General features: G+C 36.1%; 1 protein-coding gene and 1 pseudogene across 2 annotated transcripts in view; one reads left to right on the forward strand and one right to left on the reverse strand.

Annotated features, from left to right (window-relative positions):
• STT3B (STT3 oligosaccharyltransferase complex catalytic subunit B) overlaps window positions 1-17,537 on the reverse strand; it is a 95,909-nt gene that overhangs the window by 40,982 nt on the left and 37,390 nt on the right. For both annotated transcript variants that reach the window (XM_060162467.1, XM_060162468.1), the window contains exons 2-3: window positions 4,898-5,006; window positions 1,386-1,673 (exon numbers count right to left, since the gene is read on the reverse strand). In XM_060162467.1, coding sequence (XP_060018450.1) covers window positions 1,386-1,673; window positions 4,898-5,006 — 397 coding nt within the window. The remainder of the gene's footprint in view (window positions 1-1,385; window positions 1,674-4,897; window positions 5,007-17,537) is intronic.
• Window positions 11,173-11,503, forward strand: LOC132528073 (non-histone chromosomal protein HMG-14-like; annotated as a pseudogene).

The following is a 17,537-nucleotide window of genomic DNA, read 5'->3' on the forward strand; positions in this document are numbered from 1 at the left end:
ACACAAATACTAATATCGGAAATAAAAGAAGGACAATCACTACAGATCCCACGGACATGTATTAAAAGGATAATAAAGGAATACAATAAACAACTCTATGTGCACAAACTTGATAACCTAAATGAAATGGACCAATTCTGTGAAAGAAATCTCCCAAAACTCAAACAAGAAGAAATAGACAATCTGAATAGCACTCTATTAAAGAAATGGAATCAATCAATAATTAATAACCTTCCAAAACAGAAAGCACCAGGCCAAGGTGGGTTCACTCGTGAATTCTACCAAACATTAAAAAAAAAAAAGCAATACTCTACAACCTCTTTCAGCAAACAGAAGTAGAGGGAATACTTCTTAACTCATTCTACAAGGCCAGCATTGTCCTAACGCCAAAATCAAAGACATTACAAGAAAAGAAAACTATAGACCAAGATCTCTCTCATTAACATGGATGCAAAAATCCTCAACAAGACATTAAGAAATCAAGTCTAACAACGTATTATAAGAATTATATATCAATATCATGACCAAGTGAGATTTATTCCAGGTATGACATAGTGGCTCAACATTTGAAAATCAATTAATGTAATTCATGACATCAAAAAGTCAAAGGAAATATATCATGTAACTACAGTTGACCCTTGAACAAGGCAGGGGTTGGGGCAGTGACCCCCTCACCCCCACTTGGTATCAAAAATCCACATATAACTTGACAGTAGGCCCTATATAATCTGTGGTTCCACATCTATGGATTCAACCAACCTTGGATCATGTAGTACTGTAGTATGTATTTACTGAAAAACAAACCTGTGTATAAGTGGACCTGCAGAGTTCAAACCCGTGTTGTTCAAGGGTTAACTGTGTATCAATAGATAGAGAAAAAGCATTTGACAAAATCCAACATCCATTCATGATAAAATCTCTCAGCAAACTATTGACAGAAATAGAGTGGAACTTCTTCAACTTGATAAATATTACCTACAAGGCAAGGATGTTTCCTCTCACTACTCCTTTTCAACATCATACTGGAATTAGTAGCTAATACAGTAACACAAAAAAAGGAAATAGAAGGTATACAGATTGGGAAGGAAGAAATAACTTTGCAAGAGTAAAATAATACAAGTTTTGCAAACATAATTCAATATCCTAAGCCACTGAACCACATTTCATTTTCTTAAGTATTTGACTCCTCTCTCCCTTACAAAAGAAACAAAATCAAGAGCTCATTTTTTGATAGCCTCTTTATTGGAGCTATGACTTACTTGTTACAAACAGTAACAGAGTTCTCTGTATACAACTATAATTGATAAAAGACAAATGCTGCACAACAGCATTTCAGCAGGAAGTTCATGGGTATTAACGATAACAAAACATTAAGTTTTACTTACCCACAAGTAATATGTAAACTGAAGTGCAAAAATAGCAATGCCTTCATTATCAAAGGATCCAGCTACTGACCGAGAAATGTAACCTGGTACAATAGCAATAAAACAAGCAGCTAAAAGTCCTGCTCCTTGGTTCCAAAGTTCTCTGGTAAGCAGGAAAGTAGATATAGATGTAAGGCCGCTAAAAGTTGGTGCAAGGAACACACATACATCTCTTATGTGAACTGTTATGTTCAGTGTATTTAAAATCCAATGGATAAGGCCAGCTGTTATCATCAACCCTGGGTAAACCTAGGAAGAAAAAAAGAGGACAATTTAATTACATATAAAATGAGGTAGCTGAAAACACTAACATAAGCTCCTTTCTTTATTATTACATATTGTTTATAGTAAGTTTGAGAATAAGCTCTTACAATAGTTTGCCTTCACACATTACAAAATTAAATGTTCTTTTGGATTAGATACAAATAAAAATCTGATATTCAGAGATACATATTTAAGCAAAAGAAGAAAGATCATATTGAATGAATGATTAAAAGTGAAGAGGTTTAACAATGAAAAACTAGGTAACTTTCTTATTGATCCCACTTATCTTTTTACTATAAAACAGGGTCCTAATCTAACATATCCTTAAGTTTGGAGTTTTAATGTGCTCCAACATCGCCTATACTTGTGTTCAAGGGACTGAGAAAAGGATGGAAGATGAAAGAAAGTTATGTGCAATATTATTTAAGTGGTATTTATAAATGATTTTTCCCTTCTTTCAAATTCAAGATTTGGAAAGTAAACAATTCTAGCTAGGAAAAGAAGGACTAGTTAGTTGGTGAATTCAGATATAATATTTTCAGACTCCTGGAAGGTTAGACCTTTTTACACTTCTTTAAATATTTAAGGATAGAAAGGAAATAATAAACTAGAATAGGCCAGTTAACAGTTATATTCTTCACCCTCCCTCTAAAAGAGAACATAAAACATTAAGAGAATTCAAAGAACAAGAAATAGGACATTAATTCTGAGCTCTTCTTCAGTGATTAAAATGTGTATTTATATTTCCATCCTTATCTAAATCCTAAAAGATTCTTTTTCTTTTTCCATCACTGAAACTACAAAGAATGTTATAAATTTCCTTTCCTAGCTATCCTATTTAAACTTGCGAACTCCCCATGGTCTTTAACCCAACTCCCTTGCTTTTTCTCCATAGCACTTATCACCATTTCACATACTATTTATTTTATTTATTTATTGTCTATTAACTAAACACCCTCACAAGAATATAAGCTCCAGAATAGCAAGAAAAATTTCCCCAGCATCCAGAGAACAATGATTGACACAAAATGAATGCTTGATAGAAGGTACAGAAGGCGAATGGGATAATGGAAGGGGGAAAAAGTATGGCAATTATCACCATTCTTAAAAATCAAAATTTTGTTCCATTTCATATACGATACTAGGCCTCAGTGTATGATTTTGTTAGCAATATTCAAAGAAAATGGAAATGAATTTGAAAATACTCTAAATATGGCAGACTGAACTGGCATATGAAATACAGCCAAAATATGTAGAAGTACTAGATGAAAGGACCAAAAAACTCTAAACAAACAAATAAAACCACCCAACAACAAAAAAGGCATATTTAAGCTAAAAAGGAAGGGAACCCTCCAGGTTCCAAACATAAAGAAGAAATTCAAACTAGGTACTGATGTCGTTGGAATCTAAAAAGAGAAAAAACAAAGCAGGCTTGATATATAGGTACTCGAGGTTGGGGGGTAGTTTCTACTCACCACAGGGATCAAAGAAAAGGCCTAATTCCCAGCACAAAGCCAGGGCTCGTTTATGAAACTAGACTAGACAAGTTCTACCCATCCATCAAGGGAAACAGTAAGGAACTCTTGCCTTACTTCCAAAGCTTTGAATATAAACAAAACAAGAAATAAGAAACTCATTCATCACATGGGTGAATATGGGTTCCACATTTGTAACAACTTCATGTATAAAAAACATCAAGCTGAGAAATAACCTCTAAAAACTGTCCTAAAAGCAGTAAGACCTCTAAGGGCTCCAGCAAAGGCAAATGAGAAAGATTTTAAGGATGGTCCCAAACACCAAGTCTCAGAAAACAAGCCTTCATTGAGGGTGAATTCAAGGTAAAAATTTATAAACACACCAGGAAACAAACTATAGTAATCAAAGACTAGTACAATGAAGTATATGATAGCATTCACCCCACAAGAAGTACAGATACAGCCATCTACCACATCTCTCACAATTCTTTCTAATTCACCCTAATTCATGACTATTCTCCTGTATCTTTCTCTCTGTTTACATCAAAGAACTTAATGTGTGACAAGAGATCCACTTGTCAGAAATAGTGGCTAGTATGAGGTAATCCAAATTATAAACACAGATTATAAACACAACATCTGACTACCATGGAGAACATATTCCTTTCCAAACACAGAGGGAACATTTATAAAAGTTGGCTATATCTTGGGCCACAAATCATGTCTCAAATAATTTCAAAGATTAAAATTACAGAATTTGTTCTCTAACCATAATATATTGGAAGTATAAAGCAAAAAAAAGATAACTAGGAAATTCTATTATGTTTAAAACTTAAATACAACCCCAAGTAACCCATGAATCAGGGCAAATTATAGTGGAAATTAAAATACACTTTGACCTGAACAATAATGAAAATACTACATATCAAAACTTATGCAATGTAGTTAAAACTGATTATTGGGAAATTTAAAGCTTCAAAATGAATACACTAATAACAAAGAAATGTTGAAAATTACTGAGCAAACTGTATCAGGAAGACAGATAAAAACATCAAAACAAACTCAAGAAAGTGGGAGGAAGGAAATAAATGGAAATTAACATAAGAGAAAGCAAATATTTAATAATCAACAAAGTCAAAGTTTCTTTGGGTTAAGAAATCTACTAAAATTGATAAACCTCTGACAAAACTGATCCAGAAAAAAATACTACACATATATATTGCCCAAATAGGTGTCTTGTCTTTCATTTTCTCTTCAGGATTCTCCTTACATCCCAAATCCTAAAAATATTTTCTCTTATATCATCTTCTGGACATTATAATTCCCCATGAACTATGATCAATACTCAATTACCTCGAGTAATTGGGACCTGGAAAATTAGAATTATCTGATTCTTCTACATTTCTATTTCCTTCCAAAAATTTTTTTTCAATAAAGTTGTTATAGAACAAGACAAAAACATACAAATAATCTGAACTTAAATGTGTGACAAGAGATCCACCTGTCAGAAATAGTGGCTAGTATGAGGTAACCCAAAAACAGGTTGGGGGGTGAGAGTGGGAAGAAGAGGGTCAAGAAAAGAGATTTAGCAAGTTAAATACTAATCAGCCACAGAAAAATCTGTTAGTTAACTATACAAAGCTTTCAAGAATTGCCACCACCTTAGTGATTAATGATTTACTCAAATAACTGCAAGATTTTAAGATTAACATAAATAACTGCAAATATACTTACAGTACCACCGACTATTCTTCCTAGTGGATACCATGCTCTTTCATCAAACCAATTTAAAAATTCATAGAACCCATGAGATGCAAGATGATGTGTTGATCTATAATTAAACCTAGAGAAAACAGGAAAAAAAGAAATGTTATAAAACTTTACTAGAAAAAAATAGCTCTATCTTTCTAATATTATACTTTATATTTAACTCTTTATATATAGCTCTATGGCTACATAAATACATTTTTTATAACAATTTTCCTTAAACCTAAGTAACACATTATTTTCCAAGAAATAGGCAAATACCTCTAAATATAACTAAAAACAAAGTCCCCCCTCCCCCCCCAAAAAAACAACTCACCAAACCAGTAATGCTCAAAATTTGGCCACTGCCTGGGGTACAGATGGTAGACAGCTATGCATCTGAATTTTTAAAAAGTGAGGGTACATACAATTTACCAAATGGTCAAAGAAGTCAATGACTCTCAAAAGATTAAAAACCACTGACAGAAAATAGCATCAAAATGAAGGATGCACATTCAACGTAATTGCCTCCAATCCTATAACCCTAAAAATTACAGAAATAAAGAATAAGTTATAATAGCACTAAAACCATGGGAGATGAACTGTAACAGCACTTTAAAACAAGAACATGACCTTAACGAATGAGAAATTTCATCAACGAAAGACCAAAAAACCAAATGAGAAGAAATGAGATGGAAGAAGCCACAGCCCAAACTGCAACCAGAAGTAAACTGCAAACTATGGTATGTGTGTGTGTGTTGGGGGGGTGGGGGAATGGGAGGAGTTTCCAGGATGTTCCATGTTTAGTATAAAGTTGTTATGGGGCAGGGGGGCAAGAGAAAATCCTGCAGCAATCCTCAGGGTAATGAGCATTAGGAACAGCCAGGGAGGTGGATCCCCTCGCCCTACCATTGCCAAGCAAGGAAGTGGGCCTCAAAGGTATCTGCAATACACGTAGACAAGTGATTCAAAAAGTGGAATAGTGCTTGACAGAAAGAAGATGAATAGGAATCCTCATATCCAAATTCAGCTTGATATATCCTTCCCAATAGCAAGCCATGACTCTCCCTCCCATAATCACTAGATACAAACACTGTAGTATTTGTAGACAGACTTGATCAAATACAAAAATAAGCACACATCCAAAAACCAAACATTTAAGAAAAGTAGACAATATGAAATCTAAGCATCGAAATCAATGAGTGGAAGAACTAATACCATAGAAAACAGAAATAGGAATATCTTCAGAAATAAGATAAGCCACAGCAGCCTGAAAGGAAGCATATCCTAGAGGTTAAGACTACGAGTGTTAGAATCATACTACCTGGGTTTGAATATCTTAGTTCCATACTTATTTGCTATGTGACCTTGGTTTGGCAAACAACTCATGGTCTCTCTGTGCTCTAGTTTCTTCGTCTGTAGAAAAGGGATAACAATAGTACCTATGTCAATAAGGTGGCTATGATAAGTAAACAATATAATGTCTCTAAAGCACTCAGAGGCTACTGCTACTATCACTGTGAAATGAAGATCTACGATAAAAGCACTATTTAAGTTTTTGAATGTCAAATGACTGTTAAGATAAACAAAATAAAGGATGGGCTAAATAGTAAAAAGGTCAAAGATGCAAAGCAAATTAGTAACAAGACAGAAAGTATTCTGAGGGGTGGCATTAGAAAGATGGTGCAGTAGGAGATACCAGCCTTCATACCCCCAACAAAAAATAAGAAATAGACAACTATCCATGAAGGAAAATATCCCCAGGAGGCTCATGCAGAACTGAGATCCTACAGCAGCACAATGAAGCAAAAAATGGAGATCGACCATACAGAAGGATCACTAGGGAGACAGGCTTAGCTGAGACATCTAGAGACAGCCAGGAACAAAGAAGGGTAGAGGCTATCAGTATCAGCCATGTGGTAGGACCACTGCAGTGCCCAGTGTGGTCTGCTCTGTGGAGGACCTAGGCAGGCTCTTCAACTGAGGACAATAGCACCCATGACAGCTTTCACAAAGGAGGACCCCATAAGTATTCATCAGGACAAACTCCAGTGGCGTGCTCTGCAGAGGACAACAGCAGCTTTCACCAAAAGCCATCACTGCCACAGGGCCCCTGGAGAGGGAGACATTGCTCTGTCCTCAGCAAGAAAGAGCTACTGCTGCGCTGCCCCATGACCAGGGCTGCCACAACCCCCTAATCCCACAAATGTTCTGGACTCCAGAACCACTGTTGCTCTGTAAGTGTTTACACTTCAGACTCCAGCTCTGCAGCTGCTTTGTGTGTGCCTGAGCTCCAGACCCTAGCTCCATGGCTACTCCATGGGCACTCATCAGTACTACCATGATTAAGAGGACACCTGTGAGCTGAACCCGGTGCCAAGAGAGATCCCCTTGGCCACAACAACTCCTGTGGGAGAAAAAGAGACCAGAAGGTCCCCAACAGCCCTTAACAGCCCCATGGACACTTGCTGCCTTGGCCATTGAGGACCCCTGCAATCTTCACTAACACTGATCTCAGCTGTTGGAGCTACACAAAGACTACACCCCTGGATCTTCCCCAGAGTAAGAACTGCCACAGCCTATTCAGCTGGCACCCTCACACTTACCCACAGGTAAAGGTCTTTCCCGACCAAAACCACTCCATCAAATGGGCAGGCATAAATGCAAGGCTTCAACAAAAGTGAAAAAAATCAAGGAAACATGACACCACCAAAGGAACCCAATTATTTTCTAGTAACTGACCACAAAGAAACAGATCTATGAACTGCCTGACAAAGATTTCAAAGTAATTGTTTTAAGGAAGCTCAGCAAGCTACAAGAGAACCCAGAAAGGCTACTCAACAAATCAGGAAAACAATACATGATCAAAATAAGAAGTCCAAAAGAGAGACAGAAATTACAAAAACAACAACAACAAAAAAAAACCAAAGAGAATACTGGAGCTGATAAATACAATGAATAAAATGAAAAAAAATGCAGCAGAGAATATCAACAGCAGACATGAACAAGCAGAAGAAAGAATCTGAGAACTAGAAGAGAGGTTACTTGAAATTATCAGGGCAGAGGGGAAAAAAAAGTGAAAAATAGCCTACATTAACTATGCATCAAGGGTAATGATGGCTGCATTATGAGAGTTCTAGAAGGAGAGAAAGGGGTAGAAAGCTTGTTTAAATAAATAATGGCTAAAAACTTTCCAAATCTGGGGAGAGAAACTGATGGTCATCCAGGCATGTGATGTTCATAGGTACCAATACATATTCAACCCATAGAGGACTCCACTGAGAGACATTATAATAAAACTGTCAAAAATCAAAGACAGAGAATTTTGAAAGCAAGAGTAAAAAACTTATACATGGGACCCACATAAGGCTATCAGCAGATTTCTCAGCAGAAACCTTGCACCAGAATAGCATACATATAGTCAAAGTGCTTGAAGAAAAAAACTGCCAACCAAGAATATTCAGCAAAGCTGTCCTTCATAAAGACGTTCCCAAACAAACAAAAACCAAAAAAACAAACACTGAAGGAGTTCATCACTACCACACTGCCTTATAAGAAATGCTAAAGGGAGTCCTTCAAGCTAGCATGAAAGGGCAATAATTCGTAACATAAAAACATATATAACAGTATAAAACTCACTAGTAAGATAAGTATGTAATCAAATTCAGAAGATTCTACTATTGTAATGGTGTATAAATCACTTAACTAGTATAAAGGTTGAAAGACAAAAATATCTATAGCTACAATAATTTGTTAAATACACAACATAAAAAGATTATGACATCTATAACATAATTGAAGGGAGGGTGTAAAAGAATAGAGATTTTGCATGCAACTGAATCAAATTATTAGCTTAAAGTTGACTGTTATAATCATAAAATGTTTTATGTAAACCTCAAGGAAGCCACAAAGCAAAAACCTATAGCAGATATAAAAAGATAAAGAGAAAAGAATCAAAGAATACTGCTAAGAAAAACTATCAAATCACAAAGGAAGACAGCACAAGAAGAAAGGAACAAAGGAACTAGAAAACAATTAACAAGATGGCAGTTGTTAAGTCTTTATCAGTAATCACTTTGAATGTAAATGGATTAAATTCTCCAATCAAAAGACATAGAGTGAGTAAATATATTAAAAACACAAGACTCAAACATATGCTAACAGAAAACTCACTTCAGCTTTAAGGATACACATAGGCTGAAAGTGGAGAGATGGAAAAAAAATTCTATGCAAACGTAAAGCAGAAGAGAGCAAGAATGGCTATACTTTTATCCAACAAAATAAACTATAAATCAAAAATTGTAACAGAGACAAAAGGTCATTCATTATAGAATGATAAATGGATCAACTGATCAACAGTATATAACAATTGAAATAGACAGCAATGCAATAATAGTAGCGGGCTTTAATACCCTACTTTCAATGAACAGATCAGAAAGAGAGAGTATGAATAAGGAAATACTGGACTTGAACTATGCTTTAAACCAAATGGATCTAACAGAGAACATTCCATCTAACAGCAGAACACACGTTCTTCTTAAGTACATACAGAATATTCTCCAGGAGAGATCACATACTGGGTCACAAAACGAGTCTTAACAAACTTAAGACAGAAATTATACCAAATATCTTTTCTGACCATAATGATATAAAATTAGAAATGAGTAAGAAAGCTAGAAAATTCACAAATATGTGGAAATTGAACAGTATTCTCCTGAACAATCAATAGGTCAAAGAAATAAAAAGAAAAATTTTAAAGTATCTTGAGATAAACACAAATGGAAAAACAACATACCAAAATGCAGCAAAAGCAATCTAAGACAGAAGTTTATAGCAATAAACACTGGCATTAATAAAAAACAGACCTTAAATAAACAGCCTAACTTTATACCTCAACGAACTAGAAAAAGAATAAATTATGCCCAAAAAACAGAAGGAAGGAAATAACAAAAATCGGAGCAGAAATAAATGAAATAGAGACTAGAAAAAAAGAAAAAAAATGAACAGTTTTGTTCAACTTTTTTTTAAAAAAGATAAGCAAAATTGACAAACCTTTAGCTAGACTAAGAAAAAAAAAAGAAGACAAAATCAGAAATGAAAGAGGAAATGTTACAACTAATACCACAGACACACAAAGGATCATAAGAGATTATTATGAACAATTATACACCAACAAATTGGATAACCCAGAAGAAATGGACAGAGTCTTAGAAACATACAACTTACATCAAAGACTGAACCAGGAAGAAATTTAAAAATCTGAACAGATCAATAACGAGTAAGGTGATTGTTGGGGGATTTTGATCACTGATTCAAAGAAAAGCCTAGGACCAGATGGCTTCACTGGTGAATTCTACCAAACATTTAAAGAAGAATGAATGCCAATCCTTCTCAAACTCTTCCAAAAAATTAAAGAAGAAACCCTTTCAAAATCATTTTACAAGGCCAGCATTACCCTGATACCCAAGTCAGACAAGGACACAACAAGAAAATGACAGGCCAGGGTCCCTGATGAACAAAGATGCAAAAATCCTCAAGAAAATACCAGCAAATCGAATTCAACAGCACATTAAAAGGATCATACACCATAATTAACTGGAACTTATCCCTGAGTCAAGGACGGTTCACCATACGAAAATTAATAAATGTGATACCAAATTAACAGAATGAAGGATAAAAATCATATGATCATCTCAAAAGAGGCAGAAAGGGCCTCTGACAAAATTCAACATCCTTTCATGACAAAAACTAAAAAAATTAGGTATAGAAGAAATGTACCTCAAAATAATAAAGGCCATAGATGACAAGCCCACAGCTAGCATCATACTTCAATGGTGAAAAGTTGAAAGCTTTTCCCCTAAGATCAGGAACAAAACAAGAATACCCACTCTCACTCTTCTTTTCAACACAGTCCTAGCCTGAGCAATTAGGTAAGAAAAAGAAGTAAAAGGCTTCCAAATTGGGAAGGAAAAATTTAAATTGTCTGTTTGCAGATAACATGATCTTATATACAGAAAACTCTAAAGGCTTCACCAAGGATACAAGATCAACATTTAAAAAATCAGGTGCATTTCTATACACTAACTGAATTATCTGATAGAGAAATTAAGATAGCAATCCCGGGTTCTCCCACCACTCCCTCTGTGGGTCCCAGCAGCTTGGGCAGCAGGAGGAGTGGCAGCAGCCAGGCAGCCCAGCTTCACAAAGGCTCTCAGCGTGCCGCGGCTCGCAGGCACCCGGCACATGTCCACTCCACCGCCACGATGCCCAAGAGGAAGGTCAGCTCCGCTGAGGGGGCGGTGAAGGAGGAGCCCAAGAGGAGATTGGCAAGGTCATCAGCTAAACTGGCTCCTGCAAAAGTGGAAACGAAGCCAAAAAGGGCAGCAGGAAAGGATACATCTTCAGACAAAAAGTGCAAACCAAAGGCAAAAAGGGAAGCAAAGGCAAAACAGGCTGAAGTGGCTAACCAAGAGACTAAAGAAGACTTACCTGCAGAAAATGGAGAAACTAAAAAAAAAAGAAAATGGAGAAACTAAAAACGAGGAGAGGCCAGCTTCTGATGAAGCAGGAGAGAAAGAAGCCAAGTCTGATTAATATCACACCCCTGGTCCTATCAGTGGTCCCCATCTCCCTTCTTGTACAATCCAGAGGAATACTGTTATCAACTATTTTGTAAATGCAAGTTTTTTTAGTAGCTCTGTTATCAACTATTTTGTAAATCCAAGTTTTTTAGTAGCTCTTGCATTTTGTAAAGGCAAGTTTTTTAGTAGCTTAAAAAAAAGCATTTAGTGTAAATGCTTTTTTTTAAGAGGTGAAATCATTTGCTGGTTGTTTATTTTTTGGTACAACCAGAAAATACTGGGATATTGAATATGGGAGGCTTTGATTGTCTTGGGTCAGCTTAACATTCCACAGATGCGAGGGTAGCTTTTACATCTTATAATACAAAGCATACTAAATGGCAGTTTGGAGTCAGCGCTGCATTTAATGTCTTAAACACTTAAATTACTTCTCTTCCCATGTTGTTTTTGGTATAATTGTTTCCTAAAGCAAACCACTCACCCCCTGGTCTTGGCTCTCCTGGGCAGAATTTTGTGCACTATGTAACATCTTTGGTCATGGTAGTCCGGTTCTTCTAGTAACTGTTAATGTGCTGTGAATGACTGACAATTTGAGTATGTAGGGTATATGACATTAAATTGTGAATTAGTGGGACTTACGATGTAACAGCATATCAATATTTGAAGATATTGGTATTTAATATCCAGTGAAGGAAAATTTGCCTCCAAATTTTAAGCTGGAAAGTCACTGGAATAACTTCAGAAAAGAATTACAACTACATGATTTTTTAGATTTTTGGTACGTATGTTGAGAATTGTGTACAAATTGAAATGTCTATGTACTGATTCTCAAAACAACCAATAAAATCTCAATTATGAAAGACTTTCTTGAAGCACATAAAAAGAAAAAAGCAATCCCCCTTACAACAGTATAAAAATCAATAAAATATTTAACAATAAATTTAACCAAGAAGGTGGAAAACCTGTACAGTGAAAACTATAATACACTGATGAAAGAAGACACAAATAAATGGGAAGATATTATGTGCTCACGGATTGGAAGAATTATCAATAGTATTGTTAAAATGTCCATATAACCCAAAGCAATCTACAAATTCAGTGCAATCCCTATAAAAATTCCAATAGCATTTTTCACAGAAATAGAAAAATAACCCAAAATTTGCATGGAACCCCCAAAGACACTGAATAGCCAAAGCAGTCTTGAGAAAGAACAACAAAACTGGAAGTATCACACTCCCTGATTTCAAACTATGTTACAAAGCTATAGTAACAAAACAGTATGGTACTGGCATAAAAAAAGACACACAGACCTTTGGAACAGAACACAGAGCCCAGAAATAAACCCACACTTTTACAGTCAACTAATCTTTGACAAGGGCACCAAGAACAAACAATGAAGGAAGAATAGTCTCTTCAAATAAATGGTATTGGAAAACTGGATGTTATTAATATATGCAAAAGAATGAAACTGGACTCTTATCTTACACCATACACAAAAATCAACTTGAAATGCATATTGACTTCAATGTAAAATCTGAAACCATAAAACCCCTAGAGGAAAACAGAGAAAAATCTCCTTGACATGGGCCTTGGCAATGATTTTTGAGCATATGATGCCAAAAACACAAGCAACAAAAGCAAAAATGAACAACTGGGACTATATCAAGCTAAAAGGCTGTGCATAGCAAAGGAAAGAATAAACAGTATGAAAAGGCAACCTATGGAATGAGAGAAAATATTTGCAAACCATATATCTAATAAGGGGTTAATATCTAAAACACATAAGGAACTGATACCTCTCAACAGCCAAAAAAAAAAAAAAAGCCAAAAAACAAAAACCCACAAAAAATCTGATTAATAAATGGTCAAAGAAGTCAAAGAACCTGAAAAGACATTTTCCCAGAGATATACAAATAGCCAGTTAGGTATATGAAAGGTGCTCAATATCAGAGAAATGCAACTGAAAACCACAATGAGAAACACCCTCACATCTGTTAGTGTGGCTACTATCAAAGGAAAAGAGGTAACAAATGCTGTCAAGGATGTGAAAAAAGGGAACCCTTGGTACATTGTTGGTGGGGATGTAAATTCATACAGCCATTATGGAAAATAGTGTAGAAATTCCTTAAAATTTTTTAAAGCAGAACTATCATGTGATCCAGAAATCCTACTTCTGGGTATAGAGTAGACCCTTGAACAATGTGGGGGTTAGGGGCATCAAGCCTCTGTAGTTGAAAATCTGCATATAACTTACAGTGAGTCCTCCATATACTTGGTTCCTCCACATCTGCAGTTCCTCTGCATCTGCAGATTCAACCAACTGCAGGTTGTATTTATCAGTGACAAATATCCACATATAAGTAGACCCATGTAGTTCAAACCTGCACTGCTCAAGGGTCAACTGTATACGTAAAGGAAACAAAATCAGTATATAGAAGAGATATCAGCACTTCCATGTTCACTGCAGCATTATTCATAATAGCCAAGACAGGGACTTCCGTGGTAGTCCAGTGGTAAGGAATATGCCTTCCAATGTAGGGGATGTGGGTTGGATCCCTGGTCGGGGAACTAAGATCCCACATGCCGCGGGGCAACTAAGCCTGTGCGCCACAACTAATGAGCCCGCACGCCTCAACTAGAGAGCCCGCATGCCGCAAACTACAGAGCCCACGCGCCACAACTAGAGAGAAGCCCACGTGCTGCAACAAAGAGCCCGGGCGTGCAGTGAAAGATCCCGCATACTGCAACGAAGATCCCGTGTGCCACAACTAAGACCTGACATAGCCAAAAATTAAAATAAATAACTACATACATAATAGCCAAGATATGTAAACAACCAAAGTGTCTGTTGATAGACGGATAAAGCAAATGTCATTATACATTTATATAATGGAATACTATTCAGCCACAAAAAGGAAATCTTGCCATTGCCAATTTGTGACATGTATGAACCTGGAAGGCATTTATGCTAAGTGAAATAAGCCAGGCAGAGAAAGAAAAATACTGTATGGTATCACTTATATGTGAACTCTCTTTTTTAAAAAAAGTTTAACTCAGAAAGAGAATAGAATGGTGACTGCCAGAGGATGGGGGATGGGACAAATGGGGAGAGGTAGGTCAAAGGGTACAAACTTCAGTTATAACACGAATAAGTTCTAAGGATCTAATGTATGACAAGGTGACTGTAGTTAGTAATACGTACTGTATTGTATAATTGAAATTTGCTAAGAGATGAGATCTTAAGAGCTCTCACCAAAAAAAAAAAAAAAAAAAAAGGAAGAAAGAAGGAAAGAAACTGTATGAGGTGACGGATGTGTTATGATTGTGGTAATGATTTCACAATGTGTACGTATATCTCAAATCATCATGCAGTACACATTAAATATACACAACTTTGTCAATTATATCTCAATAAAGCTGAAAAGTATGAAAAAATTAAGAAATCTAAAGGTAAATCCAGTTTTTACATTTAATCTTAAAAGAAGAATCATTATGCCCCACAGATGATTAGGAAAAAACACAAAAAACTACATACACCTCTCAATAAATTTCAAAACGCTAAGAATAAAGTGCAACTTAAAATCATTCATAGAAAATAAACAGATTTTCTCCAAAGGAATATATCAGTCAACTGGAATCACTGAATGCTATAAAGGCAATGGAAATAATATAAAGGCAATGGAATAATATACCAAAATTTCTGACTAAGGAAAAAGGATTTTAAACTCAGAACTTAAAACATTTGTTTTCCAGCAACAATTCTGGAAATCTAAGCTAGAAATGCTACACACCCTCTAAAAGAAAGTACCAGAGCTAATTTTAAAAGCGAAACCTCCAAATGCTAGAAACAAAGTATTTATTGTACTTAAAGGTGGGACCATGGGAAGACTATCCCTTCAGAGATGAAAAACAATGTATCCACCAGCATGGAAGTGGCTAAATTTTTCTCCTCCCCAGGGAAGAAAGACTCCCATAAGAAAGGTAAACTCTTAACCTTTGTACCACTGCATGTTAGTCTAAATTTACAAGGGGTCTACAAATCAAGAAGTTAACACTGAAACCAAGGTCCAAAAACTTGGATTAACAGTAAAAGCAAACACCAAAAATAACTTGAGACTCAAATGAGCTTCATAAAGGACAGTTACAAACTATAGGAGGTAGAGGAGCACCATTAGGAAGTACACAACAGGAAAAGTAAGTAACATCCCCAAAACTTGTGAAAATAGTTCAAAGACAAAAGGCCTAGTATTTTAACAAGAATCAGGATTTTAAATTTTAAACGCAATTTTTCACTTAAAAAAATGGACTCCAAGAGATTAATATGTTCTTAAAACTAAGAAACATGGGGTTCCAACTTCATAATCAAAATTGTTCTGAGTGGTATTTTTCACTTTCCATTTCGCATAAATCTTGTCCTCTCCCTCTCTGTTCATTCTCTTCCCTGGCTTCTATAACTACAATAGTCTCCTATTTTTTTACCCCACATCTCCAACCCTCTTCTCTGCTTTCCGTACAGGCAGCCTCCTCTACCCAAGATCCTCTCATTAACTGTAACTCTCCCCCAAGAGATGTCAGTCATACCTGGGCCTTCAATTACTATCAGTATGCCCACAATTTGCCAATGTTATCTCCCTGTCTACATTTTTTTTCCCTTGAATGTCACAAAGGCATCTCAAACTCAATATCCAACTAAACTCATGACTGGACACCACCTATCCACCCTCAAAACAAATACCTACACTGTGTCTGCTTTTAGTATTTTCTATCTAATTACCACCTAAATTGAAAAAGCCAAAAATCTAGGTGTCATCCTAGAGAGCTCCTTCCCTCTCACATCCTATACACAAATCATAACCAGGTTATTTTACTACTTAAATATCCTTGAAATTTGTCCACTCTTTCCTACTCTGATACTAGCACTGTAATCCAAGCTATCATTTTTTTAACTAGACTACCGCAGTAGCCCCTAACTCATCCCCCTACATCCATTTTGCCCACGTCCTAATTCTCCAATCTGTATACTGTTTCTCAACAAAGAACATCTTTTCAAAATGCAAATGTGATCATATTGCAACTCCCTGCTGAACTATTCAAGGGCTTCATCTCTTAAAATTAAAAGGAAGGAAACTTCACTTAACATAATCAAAGCCACACACTCTCTAGCTCTTACATAACTCTAGTCTCATCTCACACCTTACTATCTCCCTACTTTCCATATACCCATCCTTCAGTCCTCCAGACTCACCTTATCCCCTCCGACCTCAGAACTTCAGACTGCCAAGTTCCTTCACTCTGGATCACTGCTATCTCCCCTCTTAGCCTAAATAACTCATTCTTCAAACTTCAGCACATTTCTAAGGGATGCTGTTGACAGAAAAGGCTCAATGTACTTTTTTCTTCTAGCACTTGCCACAGGTGCAATTTCACATTAGTTTACTTGATTAATATTTACCACACTAGATAAATACTCCCACGAGGAAACCACATGTCTCCAACAACCTCGCACAGCACCTGGTACATAGCACCCCTCAAATATTTGTTGAATGAATAACTGATTTCATAAATATGTTTTTAAATGGAGATGAAATACACTCTAGATAGCTTCCCAGATAGCTACCTAACGTCAATTTTAAATGGTATCCCCAAAGTTAAAGACTAAAACTAATTTAACTATACTTCCTGAGATCTAAGCCTGAAGGCAAAATTAAAGAGTTAAAACAAACAAGCAAGCTCATTAAGATTCTACTGAAAACCTAGTCAAAGTATCTAAAAACTAAACATAAATGGATGTAGAATGTGTTTAGTCCTATTTTATCCCCAGGATCAAGTCAATCCTGGTATGCAAAGCTCCCACAACTCCCTTAACTTTATTTTTTTTTTTTGGCCGCACCATGAAGCTTGTGGGATCTGAATTCCCTGACCAGGGATCGAAGCTGTGCCCCCCTGCACTGGAAGCACGGAGTCTTAATCACTGGACTGCCAGGGAAGTCCCAACTCACTCTTATAAACCCATTTTCTTTGATTTTCAGTTAACTTCTTCCTGTCTG

Source organism: Lagenorhynchus albirostris, chromosome 10, assembly GCF_949774975.1.
Source record: "Lagenorhynchus albirostris chromosome 10, mLagAlb1.1, whole genome shotgun sequence".
NCBI lineage: Eukaryota > Metazoa > Chordata > Mammalia > Artiodactyla > Delphinidae > Lagenorhynchus > Lagenorhynchus albirostris.